The 26140-nt window shown below is 39.0% G+C and overlaps 1 protein-coding gene across 3 annotated transcripts; it reads left to right on the top strand.

Annotated features, from left to right (window-relative positions):
• On the top strand, positions 1-23552 carry LOC119789841 (zinc finger and BTB domain-containing protein 7C). 3 transcript variants are annotated; one of them, XM_038294992.1, is made up of 4 exons: positions 1-206; positions 19413-20148; positions 20927-21579; positions 21937-23552. In XM_038294992.1, the coding sequence occupies exons 2-4, from the start codon at positions 19429-19431 to the stop codon at positions 22556-22558; spliced, it is 1995 nt and encodes a 664-aa protein (XP_038150920.1). In that variant the 5' UTR covers positions 1-206; positions 19413-19428; the 3' UTR covers positions 22559-23552. The 3 variants fall into 3 exon arrangements, with proteins under 3 accessions (XP_038150920.1, XP_038150923.1, XP_038150922.1); XM_038294995.1 differs by lacking the exon at positions 1-206 and adding an exon at positions 12702-12901; XM_038294994.1 differs by lacking the exon at positions 1-206 and adding an exon at positions 12704-13115.
• The last annotated feature ends 2588 nt before the right edge of the window (positions 23553-26140 follow it).

The raw sequence follows: 26140 nt of genomic DNA, 5'->3' as shown, positions 1-26140 counted from the left end.
TAGCAGTTTTGTTTTGTTGTGTTTCTTAGATAACCGTGAAAACTGTACCTTTTCACTCCCCTCAAATCACCGACACACCTTAAGAGCAAATTTTTAAGTCTCTACCACAGTTGCTCTCACTTTCACAAGTCTGCCAGAGTTGAGTTTCCTGACAGGGAGAGAGCACACAAGAGAGGAACTGAAATCAAAACTTCTCTAACTTAAAGGTCAGTAACATCTTTCTATTTTAATTCACTCTTCTTTTCTGCATTGATTTTAACTGAAACATTATTCAAACAGAGACATAATGAGAGTTTTTTTTTTCTATCTGATAAAAAAAAATCCTAAATCTCATGCTCATCCTTGGTCATTCTGGGACTGTGTTGCTATTTTATGTTGCAAGTTGTGTCATGTCTCCTGCCCTAAAAAAAAAAAGTAGTTAAAAAAGTTGTTCAGCAGTGAAAACCAGATGTTTCCCTGTGCATATTTTGTGAACAGACGTGTGAGCAGTAAAAAATTATCTCTGCACTCTTAGATGAAGCAAGTGAAAGCATGACCAAGCTGGAACGAGTGTCTTTTTTTGTGTGTGTGATTCAATTTATTAACTTACTGTAGCCATTGTAAAACAGTGAAGAGATTTACGATGTTTCTACTTCTTGTCAGCTTTGATTAGAACATATGTGTACATGACTGTGAGACACAAAAAATCTTCAAGATAAGGTTGTAACAGGCGCAGAGACGCACTGAAGGGAACATCTGTCCTTTATGGAGTCTATTTATGCTGTTATCTGTGATGCGCCCACAGTTTACAATAATCTTTGCCTTAGATCAGTCTCTCTGCAGCAGATGAGGGGGTAGAGGTGTGAAAGTCAAAATTATTTCACTCTTCCTGTGATTCCCCATGAAACAGCATGAATAACTGTTAACCTTTAAGGGTGATCACAGTATATGTCATGTCTGCTCATCTGTGGATTAAAGAGAGGGAACTCAAGGTTGATTTATTGTAAAATCAAACAGAATTTGACCATTTTATTCAGAGTATATATCATTTAAGTAATTTAACTTTTCAGTCATGGTAAAAACACAATTATTGCTGAGAACATGCAATCAAACTGTTGTTTGTCACAAGCTTAATCAGTTCCCAGTACTGATTAAAAACAGGTGGCTGTGGCTTAATGCAGTTTCACATCATATGAACCACATTAATGTTTGCAGCAATGTTAAAAAGAGACAAGACAAGAAAATAAATAAAGGTCTTACCGCAAACTACTCTTTAAAGTAGTTGCATTACATAATAAGATAAAAAACCTGCAGTTCTAGCAATCAAAAGCACTTTATGTCTATAAATGTATATTCAAGAGACACATATGCTGTCAGCCTTATCAGGGTTTATCATTAATGAGAAGAAAAAAAAACCCAGCAGAACTTATCGAGAGCCCTTCTGTTGCAGTGAGGTTGAGATGAGGAAAAAAACCAAACAGACTCCACCACACCTCTTCTGTTCACACACACACCCTGACTGCAGCCCTATGTCTGCCTCTTTCTCCCTCCAGGATTATCTGAATTGAACCTGATCCTCAGGAGTCTTTTGTTTTGGGGCCCTTTCGTACAACGGTGTGTTTAGCAAACATAACCAGGGGCAGATTTCATTCGTGTTGGTACAGTCCCCCGTTTAGAACGCTGTGCAGCTCAGTTCTAGGCTCTTGATGTGTTTTTTCTGTGTCGGAAATAAACGTGATAACCAAGTAATTGAAGGCTGTCACCCTATAATGCCAGATAGATTATCTTTGATACATGTATTTCTGAGACCGCCACCTTTTTTTAATCAAAGTTCATGTTTTTCTCTAAACTGTGAGTACAAACAGCACCCTGACAAAATGAGCCCCATTGAGAGATTTGTCTCTCAATAGTTTTTCTTTTTCAAGAGATAATTAATTCAAATGAATAGACTAGCTTTTATCTAAAACATAGACTACTTAAATTAATGATCCAGTTTTCCAAATTGTTCGTCTAAAATCCATAAAATCACTTTAACAGAACCTGAATGGCAACAGGAAGTAGACATATAGAACCAAATTATAAACCAAAACATCATAACATCACTTTCACAAGAAAGTTTAAAGATCAATGAGACTTTTGGAGTTAAATGATGAGACAAATGTGGATATTTTCTGAAAGTTATACACCTTGTTACATCTGGGGGGGGGCGCGAATATTTCAAAAGGATAGTATTATTCCAACAGTTAAATATAATGAAGTGGGGCTGCATCACAACCTGGATTGTAAATGCTTTAAAGGAAACATTTGAATTGAGGAAGCTTCCTGGAGGGGAAGCGAAACGTCGTCAAATCTTGGAAACCTAGTCCAGTGGATTGTTTTTTTTTTTACTTTTACGGAATGACTATGACATGGATGACTGAGAATCTTCATCACCTTTAAAAGAAACATACACTGCACTCTCTACAGAAAAATCCTAAAGGAAAACGTCCAGATATCGGTTGCTGACCTTAAGATAAGTAGATATGTGTTATGCAGAACAACAATGAAGCAACTTCACCTCTGAATGACTAAAGATCAACAAAATGAAAGTTTTGGAGTTGCTCAGTCAAGGTTCTGACGTAAATGACACTGAGATGTTGTAGCATTAGATCAGACAGCCCTTTTCTGTTTGAACAGCTTCAACTTTGACTGAATTAATAAAAACTTCTTCAACAAAAAAATGGGCCAAACAGACTCACTTTCAGTTATCACAAAGACCTGATGGGATGGCACAGCCAGTTATAAGATTTCACATAGGGGTAGGTTTGCCTCATCTGAAAAAATGGAAATGAGGTGATCTGAAAGATTTTTAGAATAACAGAAGTAGTTTATAAGGAATCACATACCCTTTCTTATCTATGTATGATATGAAAAATAAGAAAACATATTTTTTGTGTGTGTTTTGTCAAAAGCATCAAATAACAAGTTCTTTAAAGAGTTGTATATGTTTAATGAATGAGAATGTGGCTTCATGACTCCATAAATGTGTCCAATGTGTTCATTGTGATGCTAAGAGCGTGAATGAGTCCACACGCCTTCTCCCCACCTGACAATGTGTGGGCACGTCCATGTAACAGCATTTACACCGGCATGCTCGATCTGATCTTGACCCCCTGTCACACAGATTTAATCATTGTAGCTGTCAAAAACTAGATACACTTAATACCAATTGAAAAAAGAAATTAAGCTCTCGTGTGTTGAGATTCAAACAAGTGCAAATGTGTTTGCATGTCTGCAATGAAGCCAGGCAGCCATGTCTGTGAGCGTGTGCACTTGTCCGCCCCCCTCCGTAGGATTGAGGTCCAGGTTTTGTTGTGTGGAGTTGGGCTGGGTGAGTAAGCCACCCCTCACAAATGAATAGGGGATGGGAGGAGGCTTGAAGAGGCTGCCGTGGGTGGGAGGCCAGAGCCCTGCCAAAAAAGCTCCTTCTGTGGGATTTGTGTACTTTTTGCGTCTCTCACGAAACATAGAGCTTGGCTCTAACGACAAAGCAGCCATGGGAGGCAGCCGCTCGCACTCGCAGAGGTCAACACGCCCGCTTTTCCTCCTCCTCTTTTAAATCCTCCACCTTTCTTGCATCAGTTTCTACCCCGCCACTCATTTTCAACACAGTGAAAACAGTGAAAAAGTATTCACACTCCTTTAACTTACATTACATCACATTAGATGTATTAGACAAAAGTGGAAAAACAATGAACACTTGTTAACCACATCTTCATTAAAACCTCTTTACTTTGATACCCCAATATTAAATTTGTTGGAACCAACTGGCTCCAAAAGTCATTTAAAAATATAAACAGAGTCCATTAAATGTTGCTAATTAAAGGTATAGTGGAGGATGTTCTTTATCTGGGTAGATCATCAAAAAAAGTGGTCGTCCTAATTGTCAATCCTTCTGGTTATATGTGTACATAAGGCTGTCCTATGTGCTTTCCCCTATTTTTACTTAGCGGTGGTGAGTATGAGATAGTGGAAAAATTGCTAATCTTCTTTTGAAAAGTAAGCTTGTATGAGCGATGCAAACAGCAGCTTTTAAACAGAGCGTGCACAAGGAGAAATGGTCTCGTGCACGCTCTCACACGTGTTTAATGGGCGTTTCCTCTTGGGAGCGGGTACAGGGCTTTGATTGTGCTTTTTTTTATGTGGAGAGGGCAGGTCTTTTCAAAAATCCTCCACTATACCTTCAATACATGCATGAATCACTTTTGAAATAATGCCTTGAGATTTGCAGTTTAAGTTGCATTTTGCTCACATGCTAAATGGTGTGTGTGTCAGAAAACTAACATTTTACAATAACCCTCAAAATGTCTAAAAACACCTGCAAAATGCAAAATTCAATCAAATGAGATGTTCTGACACGTAAAAGTTTCTTCTTCCTGATAAGATAACACTGAATTTTTAATCTAAGCAATACAAAATTTTGCAACTGTTACTAGTTTGTAGTTTTTAAACTTGGAAAACATATTTACATATGCTACGTCTGGATTTCTTTTTTATCTAACTGGATAAGCAAGGCAAAAGACAGATTTATACATCAAATGATGCAATAGATGCTAGTACTAGTGACTAATACCAATCTTAACAATGAGATATTAACATCTGATAACGATTAGGAAAAAAATGAGCGATCTGCAGAAGTTTTTCTGTGGGTACTGTATGTCTAGTCGTTTTCTCCTTCAGAATCTCAAATATAATTTACCACTGGTGTGATCTGGCCTTGAGCGAACATAGGATGGAAGTTGCTAGAAATATGTCAAGATTAGCAAAGTTTAAGTCTTGTCAATGTGAATTTAAAATAATGTTCTTCCTTATTTTGTAACCCACCCACGGGTGCCATTTAACCCAGCTGCACATCCAGGAAGCAAAAGCAAAATAAGTTAATCTCAGTGCCACAGTAAAACATGGGAGTGGCGGCAGCATGATGCTTTTCTAGCAGAGACACAAAAACTACTCAGATTTTATGGACTGATGGAAAAAGTTAAATGCAAGACAGCCTGTTAGCGGCTGCCTAAGCTTACATTTTGTAGCAGGTTCATTTTTGCATGCTAAATATAAGATTAAACATAGACTAAGAAGTAAAATGTCTTTGTTTGGTCAAAGCATATTCATGCCTTGGAGTGGCCTATTCAAAGCCTTGGTTGAGAATAAGCAGCAAGACTTGAAAATTGATGATCATAAGCGCTTTGTTTCAAATTCAAATGAGCTTGACCTACTTAGCAAGAAAAACTAGGCAGAAATTTTGCTCTCTAGATGTGGAAAGCCTGTAAAGGGGTGCAGCAAAAGACTTTTAACCACTATAACAATACTGGTTGTAAGTTGGCAAAGTTTATACAAAAGTAAGGAATTTGGATCTATTCGCTGTAAATTATCACCGTGATAATATTTAGACTTAACACTGGTTGAAGTCATGTGACTTTATTCCTTACTTTCTTCAAAAGTTGATTCTTTTAAGTACACAACCTTGCAAAAGCAAATGATAAATATCAGATATATCTCATTAACAATTTTCCGTTCTCTTTGAATTTATAACATCAGAGTCATAATGTGTCTTACAGTGGTTTTTGTGTAAACTTAAAGAGGTCAAAGTCATCTCAGAAACACTTCAGTCTTAGGTTTCAACTTCAGAAATGTCAGTGACAGCCACAATTCATAATGCGGTTGAGAAATGAAAGATTTGTACATACAAATTGTGGGTGTTTCCTGAATGTTAGCTTGATAATAGAAAATAGGGCCCTGTCACCACTGGCCCACCTAGCTTCAAACCTAGAGACGAGTACAAAGAGACATAATTCTCGGGCTTGGCAGTCGGAAGAAATAATCATCTGATAAATTAGAAAATTAAAGCTCCACTTTAAGAAGCAACAAAGCCATGCAGGAAACATGGAGTGGAATGTCATTCAGCATCAGAGAGTTAAGATGATCAAAACAAGAAAGGGAGAGAGAGAAAGGGGAAAAAAAGACGCTATTTCATAATGTGTAAAAGAAAGATCTGGGTTGAATAAGTGGGTCCACCCACCTGTATGTGAGAGGCAGTGAGAGAGAAAGCAGGGCTGGATGGCAGTTTTAGAGACATGAGTGTGTGGGTTAGGCTAGCTGGCCTGCTTATGCTATCTAATCACTGGGAGAGAAAAAGGGAGAGCAGTGTGCCTTGATCCACCCACCCACCCCAGACAAACAGCAGTTAGCCTGCTAAGAACTATACACGGCCGCCAGCAGCTCCGGCTCGTTCATGTGGGAGCGGAGATAAAATGTGACAGGGCATGCAGGTAACAGACATGCAGCACAATTATGTCTCATTCGCTGCTACGGGGAGAGCAGCACAGGTGTCAACATGGAGGGCGGCACGGGTCATGATGATGGCATACGAGGGATTGCATGAGCGTAAATCATGCTTGATGCATTGTCATCGGTGAGCAGGCCAGAAATAATCCAGCAGAGGAAACTGGGGAAAAATTTGAGAATAGCTGTTTAGTTTTATAATGGATCTTCAAACTAACCACTGAAATGTTCGTTTCCAGAAATGTTTCCTATATTTCAGAATTTGATTTGATCGTTTTTCTTTTTTCCCCCCATCTTTTTCAGAGAAAGTTTAACTACCTGGTTAATAGCTGAGTGGGTGGGAATGGTTTTGCCTCCAAAAATAACTGACCTACACATCCCAGTTGTGTGTTTGTATGCGTGCGTGTGGTTCAGCGAGGTCCATCACGCAGTGTGTGTGTGTGTGTGTATTTCATGACAGGCATCTGTCTCACCTGCCCTGCAGCCTGACTGGTTTTAATTAGGAGGTGTCAGAGTGCCCGAGGGCTCTCCTGCTGACACACACACACGTACACAAGTATACACACACACACTACCCGAGGGCAGACAGAGGCTGTCCCAACAAGGCTGGGCTCCTTCTCGTTATCACCATAAGGAATTGTCCTTATTCACCGACGACCCTCACAGTCGCCCCCCAACACTCACACACACCAAGCCAATCAGCTCAGCACAACAACTAAAATGCACTGCAAAGTTCCTTCTTCCATTCATTAGAGGTTAACTACTTCAACATTTTGTTTGTAATTCGAAGTTTTGGATAAATACTATAGAATACATTTCCATATTTCCCCGCAGTAAAAGAAAAAATGGTTTCAAACTGCATTAATAGTAATTTTTTATTTTTTTTTTACTGTAGGAAAGTTATTTAACTTCCTAACAATGGATTTACAAGAACTCATGCGGACCAGCTGTGTTACAGTGTAACTTTGTCTCTCTGGTACTCGCAGTTCTTGACGTGCAGGATGTGTAGCTTACCTCCCTGTTGGCAAAGCCTCCAAAACTGATTAGGATGTTTGAAAAATGAGACACAACAGGGGAAAGTTAAAGCACAAATAGACAGGTCAGCAGAAAGTAAACGCCCTAACCTCACTCATCCGAATGGCATCCTCCTAGGTGAGTTCTAACGACCTCAGTGAGATGACAGTATGTTTGCACTCCTCCCTGTTGGTTCAAGTCACAATTCATCTGAGAATCATTCTCTGTCCTTGGACTTTTGAAGGCCAGAGGGTGGGGGTTTATTTGATGCTATATCTTTCACAGGTTGCCTCCTTTTCCGGCCTCTCTCCCACACTCAACCAGGCTTGGCCTCGGAAACACAGGGGTAAAGGTAACAACTTGGTTGGGTGGTGCTGATCTGCTCCTGTGACAGTCTTCTAAAACAAATCTGCTAAGAATCTTTTATTATCATATGCACACATGCTGCTACGAGTTTTATGAATTTGGAACAGCCAAATAAAGTTACTAACTTTATTGAATGTTTTGAAAGATAGACTCGAATTTGAGTTATTATGGTAACCTGTTATGGATTTGACTGACAGGAAATCTTTATTTCTTATTTTTTTAATCAGAATAGATTAAAATAGATTCCAACTGTGTGCATATTGCTGTTTGCAACAGAGAATTTTGGGTGCTCAGACATGTGGAAGATGATGCTGAGGTCAGATGGAAACAAATGGAGTATTCATTATAATGCTCTGGCTGTTGCAAGTCTACCTTGCATATGAATGAATACACCATTCTTATTGTGAAACATGGTGGCTGCAGCATTATGCTGTGGGTATGCATTCCTTCAGAGGAATCAGGGAAGATGATCAGAGGCTATAAATAGGCGAAGCTAATAGAAATACTCCCTTAAAAATGTGTTAATATGTCTGTAGTGAAAGATCATCAGGATTCCTCAGTTCTGACCCTCAAAATCAGTTGTCCAGCATCTTTTAGGTGTGTCTCCTCTTAATTCCTGACCTCGAGGACCGGATTTGAGGTACACAATTAATCCCAATGATCATTATTTTCAATTTACTAATATACAGTATATCAATGCAAAGTTATTTGTTTAGACTTGAGTGCACAAAGGTAAAACCTACCGTGGAGCCAATTTACAGGAGTAGATGACTCACTAGAAATAGAAAAAAAAGCATTGTTTATTTATGTCTTAAGAAATGTTAAAATATGCTGCTTTGATGTCCCCCTCACCTTCCGTTGTAAATGTGGTGAATCGTCTCAAAATGAGAATAAGTCTAGCTGGTGTGTAGGTGCTCGTTGCCATTTAAGACAAATCTACATCCTGTCTAAAGGAGTTTTAGTTACTGATATTCTATTTCTAAATAGGTTAAGGTAAAATGCAGTCATAATAAGAATCTATTTGCTGGGCACGTGGCAAAGAGAAAATCTGATAAGTGTTTTCAGTGGAAAGAGGTGTTTGTCACTGATCCTTTGATGGACTTCAAATTCAAATTTTACCCAACCATTTAACCACCAGCTCCTCCAGATCTAGTTCAACTAAACCCCTGACAAAGGGTAGAGTATTAGACGAGAGGAATATATAGTAACTGTCATTTTCTAAGCTAATGAATAATGGGCTGATTGTGGGAGATCTGGCACAGCAGGGCAACTTTGATGCATTATGTTCAAACTTCCTGTTATCTAGCAAAGGCTTAAGGAACCCACTAATACTGGCAAACAGTAATGAGATCATGGCTAAACAAATACGTTTGTAAAATAGAGTCGTAGATATTGCAAAAAATATCTTTCTTTCTTTTTATTTATTGTAAAGTACGATAAGGCAAGTGGAGAAAGGCACTAGAGTCTCTGTGACTTTATGTTAAGCTGCATCCTTCACACCCCATCCCTTCTCCACAGAACCAATCTGGTGTCGTGGTACGTGTGGCCTGCTGGGAGCAGCAGGTGGCAGTAAACAGGTACGCTGAGAGGCCTCTCAGTCAGTCAGACCCAGACAAAACAGATGACTCTTACTCAGCCCTTTGAATCCCCATGTCTTGTGACTCTGAGCACTTGAAGACTCATGTTGTATTTATGAGGACTATGATGATGCCAGATGAGAAACAAAGGAGCAACTTATTCTTTCCATTGATTATTACACATTTCACTCATATATTAAAAGAAATGATCATTGTTTTGAACCTTTTGAGTCCTCTAAGATATTTTCTACTCTGTGTGTCACCAGCTGTGTACAACAGGTTTTTGTAATGATGGTCTTCCACAAAAAAAATCCATTTGGGGATAACGCCATCCTCGCAGGTAGCAGTTAGCCAGCTGCTATAGTAGCTGTGCCATGTTTAAAGCAGATAGCTGCCCTTATAGGATGGCAAACTCTTATTTTTCTGGCTGTCTGGCTGGCCTGAGAGCAGTTTGTGGCTAACCCTGTTTATATATACTGGATGCCAATGTGAGCTGCCCTCAACTCTCGCCCTGTACAAAACAGTGTAAACCACCATCGGCCCCGGCTGCGGTCTACTTTGGTCCGTGTTTTCCTCGGGAGGGGGAAGTGGGCATGGCCGCCTGATGTACACTCACTCTGATGTCTGCTTGCTGTTGACGGTTTATGGCAGAAACTGACAGCTTTTACAGAATGATTGTTGGTTATATTGTGAGGATGGTTCAAAGTATTTTAGACGATTTGTAAATGCAGCAGCCACAAAAAGAAAACAATGGCTTAGAGTGGGTTCTACCTTTCTGAATGGAAACACTGAGCCATGGCTTTTGTTTTTAGCCTAGGCTGATGAGTAAATTAGCTTGATTTGCAACATGTAACTCCAAAGTGAACTAAAAAGTATTCTAAAGGCTGTGGTTTAACAATGTCAGACAGGAAAGCCCACCGACTGTCTCAGATTGTTTGAATGTGCTTCGTCATAAGATTTGGCTTGTCTATGAAACATTTGTCCTATTTTCTCTCTCTTCAGTTCTTTATAGTATAATCAGAAATACAAACTGTCACGCAATAAAAGGTCATAGAGTTGCAGAAACACATTATTTTTAAAAAGTCAGAGGTATGAATTTTAATTGGATTTGTTCTGTTTTTGTAATTTTAAAGTTGCAAACCTATTTTATTTATTTTAAATACAAATTGTGCAAAAAGGGCAAAAAGGGCAGACAGGACCCAAATTTTGTCTTAAATGTTACATGTGCCTGAAGATAAAACACTGAGCGTCACCTTGAACAATTGGAACAAATGGAGAAACATGGAAGTGAGAGAATAATGCTGTGGGAATACTTTTCTTTCACAGGGTTAGGGCATTTGGTGTGTTGTTGAGAGGGTATGGCGCTAAATGTTGGAACTTCCTGGACAAAAACATGTCAGCAGAGGGGAGTTTACTCAACTCTAAACACAAAGCTGATAAACTTTACATGCACAAGTGCACTCTCACAAACAACTACAGGTGCTTGGTTCCAGGTACTCAGAGATTCACTTCCATACAGAAAGCCCACACTCTTATCTTCAGGTAACACAGAGTACATGTCAGATTAAATAATACTACTTCAGCGATAGTTTAAGGTGTTACTTTATTGTATGTCTCGTACCATGTCTGTTAGTTGTGCTGTTCTTTTTACATCTCGTTGCAGATGATAAAGCAGACTGAAAATGTTTTATCATTATCTCCTTTCTATCTCCTCTCTTTCATATTTTCTCCTTTTTTTCTGTTTTTCCTCTTCTGTTCTATTTACATTGCAATGTCCATATAATCTGTAAAACTCCCTGCATAATTATAATAAAGCAATTAAATGCATATAGGCAATAGCCCTACTGCTCCACTTGTGAAAGTAAAATCTGTTGGGCTCTTTTTCTCATCAAGACAATTATTCTTATTGCCACATTGCCAGACAGGACACTGTAAAAAAAAAATCAATAAATAAAAAATAAATAAATACCGTAAATAAAGCATCTTTCTATTAGAACAATCCAGCAACTTTGGAACATGAAGCCATGGACGTGTTTCTTTGGGGGTTTGGGGGGGACATGTCCCCTGCACTCTTTACTGTCCAAAAACAATGCTACACAGTACACAGACATTCATCAAGCACTAGATAACCGCAGCTCAAGCAAAATCCCACTTTTCTTTATCTTAGGCCGCCCTCAAGCTCCTGATTGGCTCAGCGTCTTTTCTTGTGTGATTGGCTGTCACTCCTGAGAAGCTCACTTTACAAACATCTGATTCCACTGAATCAGGTCTGTGATTGGACAGTCAAACACATTTAAGTTAGAAAAATACTTGCTCCCTCCCCACTTTTAAAAACAAAATGTCATCCATGTATGCAGCTACTAGTTTTGTGACACAGTCTCCATCCAGTATGACTTAGTTGGAGCTGTTTTCTAAAAGACAAATGGGCAGAGTTGACATTTGTAAAGCTGGTATAGAGATACCGTACCTACAATAGAAAGCCCTGCAGCTTCAAAGGATGAGGATGCTGGATTCAAATTGATACCAAACATCTACATTTCATTTAGAAAAACATTTTCTGAATAGTTTTCTTCCACTTAACACTAATCTCTAACATTAAATACAAATAAAACAATTAGTTTGCATTTGTATCTGGATAAAAGAGTTAAAACTTTACCAAGGCACGGTATAACTTCTGTTATCCCTGTTCACTTTCTTCTTCACATCTTTGCTGTAACTTCCTCCACACCTCCTCTAGCTGAGGTGATGGCATGAGCAGCAAACTGCTGCCCTGTTTCTGCGCTTTCTGACTCAAAACAGGAATCTATCGTTTGTCTGTGAGCCTCTTTTGAAACCTTGGGTTTCTTTCGACGGTTTAACAAAGAGGAACGCATGTCTGCACTGTTGCCTGTGGTAATTTTCTGTGTTTGTGGTTGGATTAAGTCTCAGCTTTTTAAGTAATATTTCCGTTCAAATTAACACAACTCCTTGAACCAGATGAGTTTGTTTTTTAGAGGTCTCTTTCTGTGCGTGTGTAGGTTGCAGCATGCCAGAGTGGGCTGATTTATTATGATGTTTTTCAGTAATTAGTCTCTTCTGAGTATTTATGGAGCCCGGTCACCACCTCGCCACCTGTTTTTGAACTCACATATCCAAAGCTTGAAAAGAAAAAACAGGCATTTGGATGCAGAATGATTAAATATGATGTTGAAAATGAAAACAATCAGTTTTTAGCTGCACTTTTCTGCACAAGAGAGGTCCAACTTTTCTCACTGCTGCTTTTTTTACCCTCTCTCTCTCGGTCTCCCCAAACAACCCCTCAAACTTCCCTTTGCCCCGGTCCCTTTACAGCAGCATCCACTCTGACACAACAAAAAATTCATTTTGTCTGACCTAAATCAGAGGGTGTCTGCGCCACGGGCTTATTACACACTGCGCTTAAACTTGTGTTGTGGAGGAGGATGGGGTATTATTATCTTCCAGCTACCCACCCTGCTATAAAAACTAGTGGTGCGACATCTCCACAGCGCAGAGCTGCTGCCCTCCCTCCCTTCCTCTCACTCCCTCGCGCTCAGTGCGCACAGAGCCACTGACTCCAAACTCCACACGTTTCCAGACAATCGGTTGGCGCACTGCTCCATTTCCCTCCACTGGATATTCTTCTTAAGGTGCATTTTTTTCCTCCTCTTTCTTTTCTTTTAATTTTCTGAATGGGCAGCAGCGCTCAGAACAAGGAGCTTTTTGAATGGACCTGTTTGACAGCCGGTAGGTGCGATTCAGTTTGAAAGAGGGATGCTGAGAGGTCAAGTGAGGAGCAGCTTTGCCTCTTAGTAGTCTGGAAATACAAAGACACGTGAGGGGAACCGTGAAAGCTGAAGGAAGGTGGGTGATGCTTGCTGATAACTGTGGAATGTCAGAGAGCGTATCAAGACTTGTGTAAATTTGTGCGTAAGAGACTTTGCAGCATGCGTAAATGTGTGTCGGTGTGGAAAAGTGCTTAATATTTTTGTCAGAGTTGCACCATGTGCACGCTTGTGGACAAGCTTCCACTTGTGCATGTGTTTAAAAGTGCATGAAGGCATGAAACAAGTCAATAAAAACGACTTAATGATTCACTGATTATTCGTTCTGCAGAATAAAAACACGAGCTGTAAAATGCTGGAAATAACCAGAGGACTTTGAGCATCATAACACATCTACGAAGTGCCAAACATAGCGGTTTATGGTGAAGTTTCTTTTTTTTTTTTTTTTTTTAAGTGTGTGTTTGGGTCGTTTGGTGTAATTACACATTTTGGTTTCCAAATGCATGCGATGTTCTCTCTGTGAAATCCAAAATAAATACTCAGGTGATGCGCGAAGTTTAAAGGGGATGTTTCAGAGTGCGGACAAAATAAAAAAAACATGTTATGGATTTGAAGTAAAGCTGTAAATTACTGTTTACCAGCCCCATCTCATCGCCTCCCTCTACGTCATGTTACAAAATGTAGAAATGACATAAAAAGTGACACAATAAAAGCTTTTTACCTGCTAGGGTAGGTTTGCTTTTTAAATCATAGCTAAGCAGAGGAAACTGATTTTAACAACATAGATAATAAGTATAATTTTAAAAAGATATATAAATATATATATATTTAGACACCCACTCAACAGACCCATAAAGTGCAATGAAAAAAAAATCACACCTCTGTCAGTACAATGCTGTTTTTCTTAATTATGTACTTTAGCACAGATATATTACATATCAGATTTCAAGCTTTATGCCTGCAACTGTGTAGTTGTTTTAAAAAATTGTTTAGAAAATTAAATTAGCCTCTGTATTTGATATTTGTTTTTTATATAAGTTATGAAGCACATGTATTTATGATACAGATAGATAGATCTTGATCTATATATAGATATATATACACACACACACACAAGTTAGCACTGAGCGATAAAAAAAGACCATTAATTAATGCAATAAAATAATAAGAAATATTAACAGATGTTTTCATTTATAGTTGTTTAAGGAAGGGATAGATAGATAGATAGATAGATAGATAGATAGATAGATAGATAGATAGATAGATAGATAGATAGATAGATAGATAGATAGATAGATAGATAGATAGATAGGCAATTTCCAAGAGATTTCAAATTTTTATTCAAACCTTGTCACTTAAATATGTATTATTTTCATATAAATAAAATAAAAACATTTTAAGTTCTGTAACCTATTTCTGTCCATATTGATTAATCACTAAGTTCACTGATTAATCAATACACCCCATGTCACTAGTGTCTTCTTTACAGTGCAGCTCACATTATAAAACTGGCTCCCCTGCTTTAATTGACAGCACTTAAGATGATATGTAGAAACTGTCCACATGTATCTGAAAAAAAAATCCCCAAACTTTCCAATTAAAAAAAAAAAAAAGCAAAGAGTATGGATTATGTCCTGCAGCAACAGGTGCGATGTTTACCGGTGATAATGGACTGGGCTTACACAGCGGCGTAAATGAGTGTCCTCTCTTTAATGAGGGGGTGAATTGTCTCTGTCAAATTATTGGCCGGGCAATTGTCCGTCTGTGACAGCTGTTTAGCAGACGTTTGCTATTGCCAGTTGGTGAAGGGTGGTTTCTGGCTGAGGGTGATTTAGCATGTGGGTCAGGTGTACCCGCTGGCCTGACAAGGCCAAAGTAGGCTTTGGCTGTTGGAGCTAACAGGCCAAATGAGTGTCTGTCTGTGACAAGGAGGGTTTGGGATGGACATTAGCTGCTGATTTGTGGCCTGAGCGGTCAGGGCTGAGGACGAGTTAACAACTCCACTCCTGGCATAATGATGATACAGCTGCAGCACAGCCCGAAAGAGGAGGAAGAGGAGGAGGAAAATTAGGAGGAAGGAGGAGGTGGTCAGCGCCCAAAAGCAGATGAAGTTCTTGGAGAAAGAAAACAGTGAATAGAGGTGACACATAATTTAAGGTGGGAGTGTTGAGTTGAAGGTGTTGGTGACTAAGTGAAGCATGAGAGGAGACGTGGCCGCTGCAGACAGAGACACAGAAAAGCCTTTATTAGAAATAGTTACTTAATAAAATCTGTTGCTACTAATCCGTGCAACAGAAATGACGAGAACGAGGGAAGTTTATCAAGGCAAGTCTATGTTTAGAAAAAATACATGCTTTCAAAATTAACACTTCCCCGTACATTACGGTTTAAAGTCCTTTTAGAAAGATGAGCGAGGGAGATCTGAGTGTTTCCTTGCCCTATAAAGCAGAAAGCAATGACATTGTGATGCTCCCCCACCACTGGTTTGCTTGTTTAAAGATGGCTGCTACACCTTCCTCTTCATTTGAAGGCTCAAGAACTTTTAGGAAACATGAAGAAAATGATAAGCAGTCAAAGTGTGAAAACTGAAGAGTGCCACCCTTAACTTAAAAAAAACAACAACATAGTTTTGAAATTACAAATAAGCTACGATCGGCTAGTCTGTTAAGCAGCAGAGTGTAGTCTAACCGCTGAAGCTGATATCAGCAGATAATCAGCAGCTAATAAAAGCTCTTTATATCTGTATTCATTTCTCTGCAAAGAGAAGCAAGCAATGAAAGACTTATGCTATATTTTAGAGATATGGGTACATATATAACAGTATATTTTTCTGGAATTATTCTATTTTAAAAAAGAAAAATATGATTATCTAATTATTTTATGTGAAACCTTTGAAAAAAAACAACTGAAATCTTGGGATTTTATTTATACAGGATTAGGAGAATCTCAGTTTGGCAAAATAGTGAAGATGCAACTTTTGTTGTTTATTGATGACTTCTAAGTCTCATCATGCAGTGACCGCTTGTTACAAACTGAGGAATCCACTGAGACTTTTCTGTTGACAGCTGTAACTTTGCTTTAACAAATAATGGACTCTGAGTCAGAGTAATTACCAGTGCCCTTTCTCAAGGCGTCCCCACCCTGGCTGGTCGGATGGGTGGGTGGGGTGTGTGTGTGTGTGTTTGTAAAGGGTTAAGTCTGTTTGGCTTGATGAAACGTCGCTCCAGGACCTTGCGGTGGGAACGCTGTGCCCTCCTCTCCTCCCTGTCTATGTGGCACATCCTCCTCAGATCCTCTCCACACTGTAATTAGGGGGCCGGCCACTGAGAGCCAAACGCTGAAGCTAGTGGCAGGCAAACAGTGGGAACGAGGGGAGTGGCGCTCGCCAGGGCACTGGGAGAGAAAGCGGCAACAGCAGCAAGTGGCCCCATAGTTCCAGAGGAGGGTGGGATGGTTGGAGAGAATAAATGCATGAAGGCCAGGTCCCCTCCCCAGTCCCAGACTTTCTTTTTCTCCCGCTCTCTTATCCACTCCCATGTTGTTCTAAGCTTTACCCTATTGTTTGATTTGGCAGGCTGCACCAGGGAGGGGCCCTTCAGCTTCGGTTTGTGCAACCTGTTAGGGAACTTTTTGGGCCATCGTATCTCTAACTGGAGATAATCTCACCTTTTAGCCATACTGTTTCTTCTGTGATTGATGCTTAGTGGCTGTAGAATCGGCACATCTTATTAAACAGATCCAAAAATCAACATATCTTTGAATCACAAATGCCTCCTTGGCAACAACAGAAATGTGGGAAAAAGGTGAAATAGAAGATACAAATGATTTATAAATCCAGATCAAATGTTGTTTAGGTTGATTAAAATAGGCTAATCCAAAGCCTGTCCTTTAGTATTTTTGTTCCAGCTGAATTTAGATGGCTCCAATCAGCTAAAAATAAACTTTTTACATATAATGTTGGGCATAATGGTGACAATTATAACTAAAATATGGCCTTATAGTTATAAAAATATATATTTTTAATAGATGATTATAACTACAAACAGCATTGGGACAAAATCCGGTTTAGTATTTGAACTTTTTTTCCTTGCATCCTCTGAGTTTGCCTGGTCCATACGAGGTTTTCCATCACTTTTGTTCTCTATTGCACTGTTAGGCAGGGGATCTGGTCTGCAGCCCTATACGCCTCATCACCGCCCCCTCCACAGACATTTTAATTACGTCCACACTGTATCAATGGCATGAACTCGGCTTCAGTTACCAAGCAACAAGATCGACAAGAATAAACTACATGTAAGATTGGTATCCAAGTTGCGTACCTGCAGGTGAACTTAGGGCTTTTCAGTGTTTTTTGCTCCCTTTTTTCCTTCGTCTTTTTCTGCATTGTGATGCTGAGCTGCACTGAGCAGAAAGTGAGGCACTTTTCTTGAGACTGTGTGTTTATGTGGCTTCAGCCCTGTCCCGTTTAGAGCCAGTCAACAATACAGCTGTGGTGTTCGGGGCCGCTTCAAAGTGTTTATCTACACATGCCTCCTGTGACCACCAAAGTGTGGATGGCTAAACTTGAGCTCTATTCATAGACGTGAATGAGCGAGTGCCCTGCCAGAGGAAGTTTTATCACTCTGAGTGTAAACAACAGGGCAGTGAATCAACAGGTAGGAACTCAGAAATGTCGGGAAAGCAAACCGAGGGAGGGGAGGTTTTACGGCTCACAGAGAGAGCTTCATTAGGCTCCGTCGGAGGAGTGAAGAACTGATTGCAAGTAAGCATTTTGACAGGATACAGTATCTAGAGAACAATCTGACCTCTTTTGTTGCTCTCCCCCCCTCTTCTCACCACATCTCAGTCACAAACTGCATTGTTCACATGAAGGTATCAGTTTTCTCCATGCTCAAATCTGCCAGAGACAAGATGAGGAGGATGGACATTATCGCAGGAGCCTCACACGCACTTAATGTATCATCACGCCTCTCAGGGCTGCACTAACATTTAAAAAAAAGTTTTTTAAAGTATATTCGATCAGTTATACTTGCTTACAGTTGCTACACAAGGATTTATAATAACACATTTCAAGGATAAAAATTACCCAAGAACGTGATGTTTGCTTAAAGACAGGCATGCTTTATTTACCACTTGTTGCCGGCATTTCACAGATGGCACACAAACAAGCACTGAAAGAAAGAATAAAGCCTGACTGTTGCCTGGCGCATGAACAATATTAGCTTTAATCAACATCCCTCCTTCAGTCCTATGGTTTAAAGCACTTGATCTAAAATCTCAAAAGCATCTCGGTCAGTTTGCATCACTGCTCCTTTAAAGGGAGAGATCAGCCTGTTCAAATGAATAATGGTTTAATGAGTGGCAGATTTTCTCTGTATTGTCGAGCAAAATGTTTTAGATTTTATTCAGATGATTCTTATACCACTACTTGAAAGCAAATGGAATAAAGGCCCCTCAAAGAAGAATCGGGACAGGTTATAGCCAGACATTTGTGTTTGTATATAAAACAATAATAAAGAAACTAAAAAAAAGAAAAAAATCATAAACAAAGTCAGTTTAAATATGTTTGAAGGAAGTATTTGAAATAGTTTTTACTGTAGCAATAGGTCCAAAGAATGCTGTGGTATTATTTGACAGAAGTAATGCAGTACACTGGGCTGTCTGTTTGTTGTGTATGATATAACACCTGGGCTAATGGGCTATTTCAGTGAGGGAGGGGAATTTTCTGCAGTTATGAGAGATGCTATGAAGACAAATTTTATCACTGAGTTCTCTGGACTTGTAAAATCTTTTTTTTTTTAATCAAAAATGTGTAATCTGTCTTCTCTCTGCAGCAGTTATTATCAGTTTAATATTAATGTAAGTATGGGGCTGACCTTTTTATGTAGAAAATGACAATGAATACTTTAATTAACAAATCAGCTTTCTAAGTGCTTTTGGAAATTATTTCTAATTTAACATAGATTTAACAAAATTACACTTAGAATTCTTAAAGTGACTCAAAATATTCTAAATTTGAATTTTACAGATTTATTCTTTTTTTTTTACTCCACACAATCCCATCGATTTTCCAATGCAGCAACAGTAAAACAAAAAAAGTTATAAACACAACAACAACAAAAAATGCTACAAATACATGTTGTTAATCCATATTGAGAACTTTTGGTGTAGAGTTAAAAGCAATTAATGAGAAAAGTTAATTTGATTTCAGAAATTCTGAGTTAAAAGGACAGAAAGTGGTTTCTGTTTATCGGAGTCAATATTTCTCAGTAAATTGCAGTTTTGAAATGACCACAGATTAAAATGAGCAGAATTGTGTGTCTATCAGAATCCGGTTTTCCCTAAATAATCTGATTTCACTTTATTTTCTTAACAGAATTAGAGGGAGGAGGATGGTTCATCACAGTGAGGATGACTTGATTGGGATCCCTTTCCCAAACCACAGCAGCGACGTCCTCTGCAGCCTGAATGAGCAGCGGCGAGATGGGCTGCTCTGTGACGTCGTCCTCATTGTCCGCGACCAGGAGTACCGCACCCATCGCTCCGTTCTGGCCGCTTGTAGCCAGTATTTTAAGAAGCTCTTTACAGTCGCTACTGCAGACGGAGGAGACCCCCATCATGCTGCTGCCGCCGTGTATGAAATCAACTTCGTAGCTCCAGAGTCCCTCACTGCTATCCTGGAGTTTGCCTACACCTCCACTCTGACAGTGACCGCGTCCAACGTCAAAGAGATCCTGACTGCAGCACAGATGCTGGAGATCCCCTGCATCATCAACGTTTGTCTGGAGATCATGGACAGTGGGGATGGAGGCGGAGAAGGTGGGAGAAGGAAACAGGAGGAGGAAGGAGAGGAGGACGAAGAGGAAGAAGAGGAAGAGGACGAGGAGGATGAGGACGAGGAGGATGAGGAGGAGGACATGGGCTCCAGGAAGGATGAGCAGGAAGAGGAGGAGGACAATGTCAGCGAGAGGTCACTGCAGTCGTTGGAGAGCAGGGGTGAGCAGACGCCTCTGGGGACGGAGGACTCTTCCCCTCCAAGCACCTCCACCTACCAGGGTCAGTTGGACCAACTGTCCCAATCTCAGTCTCCAGACACCATCAGAGGCAAACAGGTATGACTCCATCCGCTTGCTATTAGAGGTGTAACCATGCAGCTTGATTTACACAATCATGAGATTTGAGTTTTGGGAAAAAAACAAACTTTAAATGATATATGTTTAGTACTGAATATTTCAGTCTATGTTTCAATGGCAGTGTAATAAGTTTTAAAGTTTTGTGTCAGTTATGTCAGATGTATGAACTTTGAGTAATGATCATTTTGGATATAAATCTGTCCAGTTAAAGTTGGATCAGTATAAAAAGATTATCTTATTAACAGCAAACAATTAAATCCAGTTTAATCTATTTAAAACTAGTGAAACATGCTCTTAATTAAGGTCTGAAATGAAACTTTGAAGGACATGTAACTTTTAACGTTGCTAGCAGCAAGCAATCTGTTAGCATTAGTATGGACACCATAATAAAAACGGTTTATATCATGTCACACAGTCACTATTTTTTACTTCAAAGTGCTTAAAATGTTAAATAGTAAAGAGGGACCATGTTTATTGCTTTCGTATCAAAGTGCTGCTTGCTAGAAAAACGGTTATTAGTCTAAAGAACCAACACGATAAGTATTTCCTCTGTAGATAGAACAGCATGCATGTTCATGTTTGATGGCCTTTATAATATGAAAGTTATTTCAATCTACCTAGAAACACACTGACAGCAACTGGATATGCTACCTAAACTAGAGCTCAGCTCTTTGGACAGTTTGCAAAGTTATAAAATAAAGATATGTTCAAGTTCAAGTTTACAGGAAACTTACTCATGATGCTTTTTGTGTTAAAGGAGAATATGGAGAGTCGGGCTCTCAAGGATTTTTCCATTGAGTCTCTCCTCCAGGAAGGGCTATATCCCCGGATGTCGGCTCTCGACCGGAGGACCAACTTCTCTCCGCTCATGCCTGGATTCTACCCCTCTATGTGGGCTGCAGAGTTCCCAGCTTTCCCCCAACAGCTTCTGAACCCTCCACATCCTCATGTTGCAACCTCACCACAAACCCGACTCCCTCACACCTTCCCCTCCTCCACTCATCTCGAGGCTTCAAGGCCCCTCGATCTAGCTGTGAAACGAGAAATCATCAAGGAGGAGATAAAGGAAGAAGTCTCTCCCAGTCTGCTCCAAAGCGACTTCTTAAAAGACTTTGTCAGCTCAGGTTTGGGAGGCACCATAAGTGCTGGATCGGCGTTATCGGAGGGTCACATCAAGGATGAGGCGGACATTAGGTCTTACCTGAGCTTTCTGAGCTCGGCCTCCCACCTAGGGGCGCTGTTTCCGCCCTGGCAGCTGGAAGAGGAGAGGAAGATGAAGCCCAAAGCTTCACAGCAGTGTCCCATCTGCAATAAAGTCATCCAGGGAGCCGGGAAACTGCCACGGCACATGAGGACGCATACGGGGGAGAAACCTTACATGTGCACAATCTGCGAAGTGCGATTCACAAGGTACGTCAGCAAAAAAACCACAAAGATGGTGTCATGATGTTCTGCTGTAAATGCTTATGTGAAACAGCTGGGTTAACGGAAAAGTACCCCCTATTTTCCTGGCTGAGGTTATTCTGCCTTCATCTCATCTAAATATCAAAGAGTTGAAAGTGGAAAACCCCTCCACTCGTTTTTCTTTGCATCAGTTTTATCTCTGATAACTACATCCTCCTACTTTTAGCATTTTCCACCTATAGTCTAGGCCAGGAGTGTAATCAGAAACTTCAAAGAACACAAGGCTCATATTTCTTTGTCAACGTCTTTTAATCTTCGATATGCATGAATCATTTTTTTGGGGATTTTTTTTTTTTTTTGCAGGCAGGACAAACTGAAGATCCACATGCGGAAGCACACCGGCGAACGCCCCTATATCTGCCTTCACTGTAACTCCAAGTTTGTCCACAACTACGACCTGAAGAACCACCTGCGTATCCACACCGGCGTCCGTCCCTACCAGTGTGAGCACTGCTACAAGAGCTTTACTCGCTCCGACCACCTTCACCGACACATCAAGAGGCAAAGCTGTCGTATCTCACGGCCCAGACGGGGGCGGAAGCCGACCGCCTGGAGGTCCACGTCCGCCGGAGGGTTCCTGTGCCCTCCCACTGTCTCAGCTGGCCGGATGGAGGAGAATGGGCTTAGTACCGCCTACCAGGGCGTTAAGAACCACGGACTTGGAGATCTTCTCGGCCTCAACGGCAGAGGGTTAGGGTTTAAAAGTGTGGACGGTTCGCTGAGGGAGAACAGGGAGGAGCGGCAAACAGAGGGAAGACGGGTTGCAGAGGAGGAGAAGGCTGGAGCATTGAGACAAAGGGGAGTGTTTGCTTTCGCCCTCGCTGGAGAAGAGATGCTTACCCACTCTCCATTTTACGCGGCAACCGCTGACCCATGGACCATGAGGCTGGAACGTGCTCCACCCATCCCCGAGTCGGCAAAATGAACTCTAAGCTTTAGAATTAAAAAAAATAAGAGTCTGTTCTGCTCCAGGAAGTTAAAGCACCTTTTATTAAAAGGGAAAAAAGGGGAAACTTTGTGAAGCCTGCTGTATGGCAGTGGTAACGCTGTTTATTTTCTTCTTCATTTGGTTCAATTCAGCCATAAAAATAATAATTTAAACCCCATGAAGGTTTACAGATATTCTAAAGGCATCTAATGAACCTTTAAATTGGTGTTTCCTAACATTTAAAAAAAATGAACGTTTACATGAAGATCCGACCCATTAAAAAAACAGGATTTTATAGCAGAAGACATTTACAGACTTTTGAAATAAATTATTGAAAGCTTTTTTTTCTATATTGATTGTGTTTACATGATAGAAATAAACAGAGATAAGAGCATTCATCTCCATTTTTTTATTTTTATTTAAATTCTTTTTTTTTTTTAAAGCACTTGAAACCTATCAGGATATTTGACCATGGTTTATTCTTCTCCACTGCCTTGTTCTGATTTAAGCTCCTTATCTGCACTATTGTAAATAAAACCTCTGGCCGTGGTGGTGTTAATTAAGGTGATGTGGCTGATGATGTAAAATAATTATAATTAAAAAACAGAATATATATATATATGTATATTACTCTTTAAAGACTGAGACATCCATCCAAAGATGAGTACTTTGATATCTGACTTGAATACAACTCTGTTTTGAAATTGAGAATTTTCTGTGTCTTTGGATGCTTTATAATTCTGACTAATCAACAGCCGCTTTAGCTGCAACTGTATGCTTGTGTTTTTTGCTCTGGTGCAACAAATCGGCGAAAACTTTGTTCTAAATTTTTCCCTGTAATGTTCATCTCTGATTTGCACGATGATGAGTGCAAAAAATATTTGAACTAAAATGGGAAAGTATTTTCTTGCTATTTATGTGTATTTAAATGAATAAGCCTTGGCTATATTTTGCAAATTTGTTTTATAAAGACACTAAATGTTGACCTTCACTGGTGTCTGAGTGTCTCATTTGGGGTAAATGACATAGAAAGCTGTGGACAAATCGTATTCCATTTTATTACTGTAGGTTGAAGGCAAAGGATGCACATTTTAGCTTTGGCTGCTTTATAGTGATTAATATAAAGACTTTCAAATAATTTGCATACCTTCAACAGCATAAACATGTAGTAGAGTTAGTTTTTCTTGGAAAACTAGTTTGTTATCTGCTTCTTCTCATTTTGAAAAACTGCTATTCATTATTCACACCCACAGAGAAAGTTCCTATGTGGGCTGATCAACAGTGTTTATTCCTATAGAGGTCTATCCTTTTCTTAATTCATCAGTACTTTATGTATACACTATCAAAAAGGATGCTTGACTCTGAGCAGATTTAGATTTGATTAAACATAAAGAGACATAGAAAAAGTATGTTCAGACTATAATAATACTGAAGAAACAGCTACGGGTCAAATATTTCCACTGATTTCAACTACGCTGAAGATACTTAAAAGTCATTATTTATGGTTATTTTTAATAAGGTAGAACTTTTAATGAGATGCCAGAGAAAGTGGGAATCCATACAGAAATTTCGAGGGACTGTTTGTAGAATGGTGTAACCTGGTCCTGCTCCACCCCCACCTGTTGCTGCACAATACCAGCCAGAAGAAGAATACAGCACTTCTCAGGCATCGACAGAGACACCAACTACCTGTGTGGAAATTAATTCCAGAATGAAAAAGGAAAAAAAAAAACACAAACTCAGCTCTTTAAAGATTAACCCCAACAAAGTAAGTTTAAACCCAAATAAATTATAAAATTAACTTAAATCAGCAGCTGACTTGATAACTTAAAGATTTTCCTCAACACTTTAAGCTAGCTTAATGTGATATAACTTTGCCAACCCAAATGTGTTTTTATACACGTCACAAAATGCTTTTAAAATCAGAATACCAAACTTTGAAGACATTGTTGACATTTTCAGAAAAAAAATCATAGAAATGAAAGATCAATAAAGAAAAAGTATATGAAAATAAATTTTTTCTAAATCACACTAATAAAAATCTGTATCATCAATTAACCATCTTTTATTTTCTCATATTTGATTGCAAAAAATTGACTATGTTGCCCAGTTTTGTTTTAAATCCTTGTCAAAATTCCATATTTTTACGACAAACATATTTCCTGTAAGATTCTCATACCTTCAGTCGTCTATAAGAAAATTCAAGATCCATTTTACAAAAACAGACAAACCTTACAGATGGAGGGGGTTTACCGTAATTCTACAAATATCAGGAATATACATTCCAACCTATTCCCCATGGGAACTTTTCTATATTTAGAGCAATAATTAAAGCCTAAAACAACTGGAACCGTTAGAAATAAGGCTGGAAAAGAAATGGGATTTGCTACAGCACTGTGTATGAAGGGTGAAGAGAGAAGTGAAACACTATTTTACAGGGAGGAAATCAGGATTATGCCGCTGCGATATGTGTTATTCAGTACACTCTTTAGTTGCAGAGGTATATAATAATAAAATGGACATCAATCTTCATGAAAAACCTTTAAAATGACTATTTAAAATAGAGCAGAGAATGATCTTTTTAGAAGAAGAACGTAGCTGTTTCTGGACCATAACCAGAATTAAAAATTGGTTAATTAATACACATATTTAATAGTAGTGCTAAATTATAATTCTTAACCCTAGCCGCCCACCGATTTCTCAGAAGCAGAAAATATTTCTACTCCAAATTTATCTAAAACTAAGTTCAAGTTCCCTCAGACTCTTTTTTTCAAGTGGAGGTGTCTGTTTCACACTCAGCACATTTTTCTCCTTTTCTGCACTGACCTCTAGTGGAGAAGAATAGATATCATAAATCAATTATGCCATCATAGAAAACATGTTTTAAAAGAATTATATCAGAGATACTGACTAGAATATAGACCTGCTTAATCTACCTAAGCAACATTTTCTCAACTCCCCTTCATATATAGTATGAAGAGTGAACTTTCTACCACCAGAGGGCGCTAAAATTTCATGTTTTTGTTGGCTAGAACTACACTGTAAAAAAAAAAAAAAACTCAATCAATAATTTTGCTTTTTTCAGAGATAAAATGCCAAGGTGCAACACAAACATTCATTTTCTGACCTTTTACCTTGAAGGATAACAAATATCACATGTTGAGAAAGGAATATAAATATTTTATAATTTATTTATAATAATTATAAAATGTATAATTTATTTTTTATAATTTATAAATATTATGACTAAGTGGACTGTGTTTGTGTATATGTATGTAGACTGACCTAATATGACAATCTAGAGAGATGATCTTGAGACAGTTAATCAATATGTATGATATCTAGCTCTATTTCCTGAACACTATTATTAAAAATTGATGCCTACATCATAATATTTTCGGCATTTTACTTACAAACCTAAAACACTTTACTTTCCTCTTGTCATTACCTGTCCTAATTAAAAAGAGATTCTCTGAAGAACTTAATAATAAATGATTGCTGTTGATTTTGTTAGATATTTGCATGTTATCAACACTAACTAGATTGAGATCAAAGTAGAGATGGCAATGGAAAATATTA

The sequence above is a fragment of the Cyprinodon tularosa genome, unplaced genomic scaffold, assembly GCF_016077235.1.
Source record: "Cyprinodon tularosa strain WSP-4 unplaced genomic scaffold, ASM1607723v1 ctg349, whole genome shotgun sequence".
NCBI lineage: Eukaryota > Metazoa > Chordata > Actinopteri > Cyprinodontiformes > Cyprinodontidae > Cyprinodon > Cyprinodon tularosa.
This window is presented reverse-complemented; position numbering and strand designations above follow the sequence as displayed.